This window comes from Myotis lucifugus, unplaced genomic scaffold, assembly GCF_000147115.1.
Source record: "Myotis lucifugus unplaced genomic scaffold, Myoluc2.0 scaffold_0, whole genome shotgun sequence".
In the NCBI taxonomy this organism is placed as follows: domain Eukaryota; kingdom Metazoa; phylum Chordata; class Mammalia; order Chiroptera; family Vespertilionidae; genus Myotis; species Myotis lucifugus.
In genome coordinates this window covers 24,237,656-24,243,759 of record NW_005871048.1, presented here as the reverse complement: position 1 = coordinate 24,243,759, position 6,104 = coordinate 24,237,656, and the positions used below count along the sequence as shown (strand labels likewise).

The following is a 6,104-nucleotide window of genomic DNA, read 5'->3' as shown; positions in this document are numbered from 1 at the left end:
GCCTCCCGTTCTGGGAAGGACTCCGGGCCCGCAGGGGCCGGGCAGGTGCAGAAGGTGGTCAAGGGATTCCGGGCCGGGGCTGAGTGCGCTGGGCGTGGCGCGAGCCAGAGCGGGGGTGGCCCGCGTCGGGAAAAGTTGGTGGGGAGACACGAGTGAAAGACTATGAGGATGAAAGGGACCAACGTCCATTCGGGACCCCCTGCTCCGCCCCAGGGTGGGTGGGGTCGTTCAACTGGACCGCGGGCTCCCGTCTTCCGCGTAAAGTCGGGGCTGCAGGGCGTGGCTGCCGGGCGTGGCTGCCGGGAGGAATAACACCTCGCGCCGACCAGCCCGGAGCCAGATGGGGCGGGGCCAGCCCGTTCGGGGCGGGGCCTGTGTCAGGCCCAGCCCAGGTGCCCGCCCACCTGACAGCTGCGGGACTCGCTGAGCTCTGTGCCAGCCAGGCCCAGGGCAGGTGGAGTGGAGCCCAGCGCCTTCAGCACCGCACCCCGAGTTCTCTCTGGGTCCTGCGTCGAGTTGCTCAGAGCAAACCGGTTATCACCATGGCATTCGCAAGCTGGTGGTACAAGACGGTAAATAGAAGCGAACGTCCTGGGCAGGACCGGGAAGGGAAGGGAAGGTGTTCGGTTTGCCTTTCTGGGCGTGCGGACGAGGTATTGTCCGGGGTTTGGCGGGGAAGGGGTGGAGGCCGGGTGCGACCTCCGCTCGTGTCTTCAGGCTAGGCTCCGGGAGAGGCCGGGCTCACCCTGCCGTGGTATGTGGGAGCGCGCCCGGACGTGCAAGTCCGTGTGAGCAGATGCACCGGGCTCAGCTCGTGCTCAGAAGTTGAATGAAACAGGAATTTTTGCTGGAGGAATTCCGCCCCAGGACGGGGATTCCTGGATGAACTCGGACTCAGCTCTGGAGAGCTAATATCTAGTGTTTGTTTTTAACCCCTGAGTAAAGCTTAAGACAGGAATGTTGTTGGCCGTGCATTCTCTCAACGCAAAGGAGAGGCAGCTGGGATGGAGAAAACCCCAAACTCCAAGGAGCAGAAGCAACTGAGTGTGGTTAAGACCTTTGTGCGGAAGGTGGGGGGTAGCGCTGCTCTGTACTTTATTACTTTGGATGAGGGACAAAGATGTTCCATTTGTTTAGTGTTTTAAATGCCAGGCCAACCGATTAGGTGTGATATCCAGTCAAGCTGGCATTTGTAATGTGTAGGAACTAGGAGGCATGATTAACATTAGATTACATTACTCATGTATACCAGTCTCTACCAGCATGTGGTATTGTAAAAAAAAAAAAAATAGGCAAGGATGGTTGTAATCAGACCCTCTTTAGAAAGCAGTCTTGTGTTGGAATCAGTAAACCGTCTCTTACTGGCCAGTGACCATATACTGAACATCTAATGGGCCAGGCAAGGTGCTAGCCCCCAGGAACACAGTGGAAAACAGGACAGTGCTCTTGTTCTCAATGGGCAATGAGGCAACTTTTTTGAACCTGTTTCCATATCTATAAAATGGGGGTGATAATAGGCACCACGTAAGGGACTCATTAGATTCACGAATCAAAGTACCGTGGGCATATACTTTTAAAATATTGGGAATGACACTTTCCCCTGAAATATTTCTTCATGAATGTTTCCCATTATGTATTCTGGGCTTTTAAAAGTTTGCTTTGAGTCATGATTGTCCTGAGGTTATCAAAATGCACCACATGAAGTCTGCAAATATGGATGTCAGTGGTTCAGAGCTGATATCAGAATCCTTCCAAACTGGTGGTTCTCCAAAGGAAATTGTGGGGGAACATTTGGATGGAAGTAGTTTAAATCTATGCTTTTAACTCTTACTTTTAAGAGCAGGGTGACATTTTGTTAAAACCTCTCTTAGAATCCAATTTTGGAAGTATAGTATTAGAGAAATTGTTTGCTAGTAGGAAGGTCCTAAAGTCCCCAATATGCCTGTGGCCAAACTTTGACTTTTCCTAAACCAGTGCTGTCCAGTAGAAATATAGTGAGCCACCTATGTCATTTTAAATTTTCCAGTAGCCACATAAACAAAAGAAACAGATAAAGTTAGTAGCATATTTTATTTAGCCCACTATATCTCAAATCTTATTTTAACATGTAATCACTGTATAAATCATTTATTTTAAATCTTCTTTTTCATATTAATTCTTCAAAATCCAGTTCACACTTGCCACATTTCAAGTGCTCAGTAGGCATGAGTGACTAATGGCTAAAAATGTGGACAGTACAGCTTAGGTTCCTAACCAGTTTTGTATGGTGATTGTGAGGGGGTGATCAAAGGCCATTTGAGAATTAAATGCAAGTTAAGGGCCATTTTTCCACAAAAGAATATACACATACACACCCAAAAGCCCACCAATAAATCCCCTAAAGGTCCATGGAGCCCATTTATAACATATATACATACATAATATATATGCATGTATGTATATATAATAATATATACTTTTATATAATATATTGATATATAATAGCATGGCTTTTGGTAAATCTCATAACAAATATCTTTAGTGGGATCCTTTAAATACTGAAAAAAAAATGTGACTGACCTAACTTTAAAAATTTAGGCAGAATATAATTAATTAAAAGAAATATCTGTGATGTGTTTGTTTAAAGGAATGCCACATTTCCCTTAAACATTGCAATGTATATTTCCACATTGACATCAATATCATTGATCTTCTGAAGAATTATGTATAAAGTTAGAGCTGAAGAACATCTGATGAGCATCGTAATGATGAAGAGTAAATTTGGTTTACACCAGTAATTACATTCCTGAGTCCTAAGTTGACTTGATTAGTCCATATTAATTAAAGGTGTTCCTTTGCCTAATTAGACCCGTGGGCCCCGAGGCGGCATGATCAAGGAGCCGAGTCATTTGGGAGGCCCATCCTTGCAGCCAGCCTGGGAAGAGTGTCTGTCACAAGCCTTCCGTGGCTGGACAGACCACTTGGCTGCAGTGATGCTTAGGAGTAGGAATGCAAATTATAGTGTCTGCAAAAAGGGCACAGGCTTCAGGTGAAGAGAGAATGGAGGTCAGACACTTTAGTCTTTAGGTTGGCAATTTATGAGTTACGTTGCTTCCCATTGCAGATAAGACTTTTAAACTAAGAGTGATATCTCATGATGGTGTTCTTTAATCAGTTTTGACACTTCCCAAAAAGTTAATTATATTCTACAAGTGCTTTTTAAAGAATGATATAGCTTGCTGGGGGGGTAGAAGTGGGTGGTCATTTGAGATTCTTAGGTGTATGAATAATTAGTTCTGAGTAGGTTGTTTCAGTGGAATACAAGACTTCTCTAAGCAGCCCATTTCTATTCTCTCTTTTCCTTGAGGTTTTTTGTTTTTGTTTTTAATTGTGGTAAAATACACATAACATACAATTTACAACTTTAGCCACTTTTAAGTGTAAAGTTCAGTGAAATGAAGTATATTCATATTCTTATGACGCCATCACCAGAACTCTTCTTATCTTGAAAAAATTGAGACTCTATACCCATTAAACAATACATCCCAATTTGCTTTACAAACATGAATTCAAATATATAGCATTGTATTTAAGTATCTATGTTCTTTATCATTTTCCTTTTTTAATTCTATTGTAAGGACATTTAAGATGATATTGATATATATGTCATTTTGTTTATTCATTCATCTGAGAATGAACACTTAGGTTGCTTCCATTTTAGCCATTTTTAAAAGAACCACCTTACTTTTTTCCAAAGTGGTTGTGCCATTTTACATTCCTACCATCAGTACACAGAGGGCCCAACTTCTTCACATGCTCACCAATACTTGGCCCACTGCCTTCTGACTTTTAAGGTTTGCAATCTTATTGAATATGCCTTGTATGTGACAGTCAATTTTTCTTGCTGCTTTCAATATTCTGTCTTTGTCTTTCAACAGTTTGATTGTAATGTGGATTTATTTGAGTTCATCCTACTTGAAGTTTGTTGAGTTTCTTTTTTTTTAATGTATATTTTATTGATTTTTTACCGAGAGGAAGGGAGAGGGATAGAGAGTTAGAAACATCGATGAGAGAGAAACATTGATCAGCTGCCTCCTGCACACCCCCCACTGGTGATGTGCCTGCAACAGAGGTACATGCCCTTGACCGGAATTTAACCTGGGACCCTTCAGTCCACAGGCCGATGCTCTATCCACTGAGCCAAACCGGTTAGGGCGAGTTTCTTGTTTATATTCATATCTTTCATCAAATATGGGAAGTTTTAGGCCATTATTCTTTAAATAATCACTGCCTCTTTTTCTCTCCTTCTCCTTGTGGTACTTCCACCAAAGATCTGTTAAGTTCTGTTCACTTTTCTGTAATCATTTTTCTTTCTGTACCTCAGATTCAATAATTTCAATTGTCCTATATATAGATTATTATTATATTTCTTCTGCCTCCTCAAATCTTCCTTTAAAAATCCCTCTAGTGAATTTTTCATTTTAGTTATTGTATTTCTCTGCTCTAGAAATCCTTTTTACTTTCTTTTTAATCTGTCTTTTTACTGATGTTGCTTTTTTTACATACCTTTTTTTTTTTACTTTCTCTACTCACTGATTTTTAAAAATAAATATACCTCTCGCATTAGCATTCTCAATGAGTTTGGGGTTTTTTAATTAAAGTAAAATGGGTGAGTAGGGAAATACATAGTCTTGATAAGAGGATTCTAAAATTTTCAAAAATTTTTATCACAGAAGAAGAGAGAATAACATAATGAATTCCTCATGTTCTAATCCCCTGACTTCAATAATTATCAACATTGTAACATTATGCCAGTCTTGCTTTATCTATCCAACTTCCAGCCCCACCAACACACACACACACACACACACACACACACACACCCTTCCTAAGTATTTTAAAGTGTGGGAATTGCACATTTAAGTGTCATCCCTGTGACCAACTCAGTATAGGTTGTTTGGAAAATGAGTTCTCTTTACCCTGTGTACTTCATTTTCTTAGGTATAATATGGAAATGTGAGACTAATATAATACACAGTCATGAGACAAAGTCGTAAACATAAACTTATCAGATGAACCTAGTTCCTTTGTTCTTATAAAAAATAAAAAATAAAATTTCTGTTCTAATACTTACAGCCTTAAACTTTTGCTTGCATCTCATATTCATTTTACTGTCTCATAATTCGCCACAATCAGATTAGTGCCAAAGAAAAAGAAGGGAGTGGAATAGCTTTTATTGTATTCTTAAAATGAGCCAGGCAGTGGGCCAGGTTCCTCATTAACTCAGCCAATTTCATAAATATCCCATAAATATCCCTGGGGGTAGGTTAGCTCCATTTTACAAAGGGACACACACACACACACACACACACACACACACACACACGTTAAATTATTTGCCCAAGGTCACATATCCTTTCAGATCCATGCTCTTTCTGTCCTATTAGAGTTTGTCAGGGAAAGGAATTCAGGGAATCGGTTACCCAGGTTATAGAAGAGCCTGGGAAGCCAACTGGAGTGGGTGAGGCAACCCAGAGATTAGAAATTGCAGGAAGCTGCTACAATTCCTAGGCTGGAAAGACAAAGGGAAGAGCTGGATCACCCTGCAGAAGCTGGAACCACCATTGGCTTGTCCTTCAGGAGACCCTACTGCAGAGGCTCCCAGAGGCAGAGAGGAGGGGAAGTGCTGCCCACCCACCACCTCCAGTCTCTTGCTGGTGCCTCCCACTGGGTTTTAAAAAAGGCAGAGGCCATCCATCTTGGGAGCCAGCAAACATCCCTGATGCACCAACAGGGCAGGCTCAGGGCGGCCCAGAACTCCACTAGGAAGACTGTGTTAAAGCAAAACCAGCGTTACATCTTGGTCCTCCTTGTTTGCTGAACAATCCTGTTTTAGCAAGCAAAATACATAGAATAGATTTGAAGGGTTTTGGTAGGAAATATCATATTTGCACATTGTCTGTAATTTTTCTATATATATACTAGAGGCCTGTGCACAAAATTCATACACGGGGGGGGGGGGGGGGCAGGGAAGAAGGGCCTCAGCCCAGCCTGCACCCTCTTCAATCCGGGACCCCTTGGGGGAGGTCTGACTCCCGGTTTAAACCCCATCCCCAAACCAGGAG

At 42.3% G+C, this 6,104-nt stretch overlaps 1 protein-coding gene across 9 annotated transcripts in view; it reads left to right on the top strand.

Annotated features, from left to right (window-relative positions):
- The first annotated feature begins 418 nt into the window (after positions 1-418).
- CAST (calpastatin) overlaps positions 419-6,104 on the top strand; it is a 110,046-nt gene continuing 104,360 nt past the window's right edge. For 5 of the 9 annotated variants that reach the window (XM_014467927.2, XM_014467873.2, XM_014467827.2 and 2 more), the window contains exon 1: positions 421-572. In XM_014467927.2, coding sequence (XP_014323413.1) covers positions 543-572 — 30 coding nt within the window. In that variant the 5' untranslated portion in view covers positions 421-542. Of the gene's footprint in view, positions 573-6,104 lie in introns of all 9 variants that reach the window. The other 4 variants (XM_023749801.1, XM_023749800.1, XM_023749811.1 and 1 more) reach the window with 2 other exon arrangements.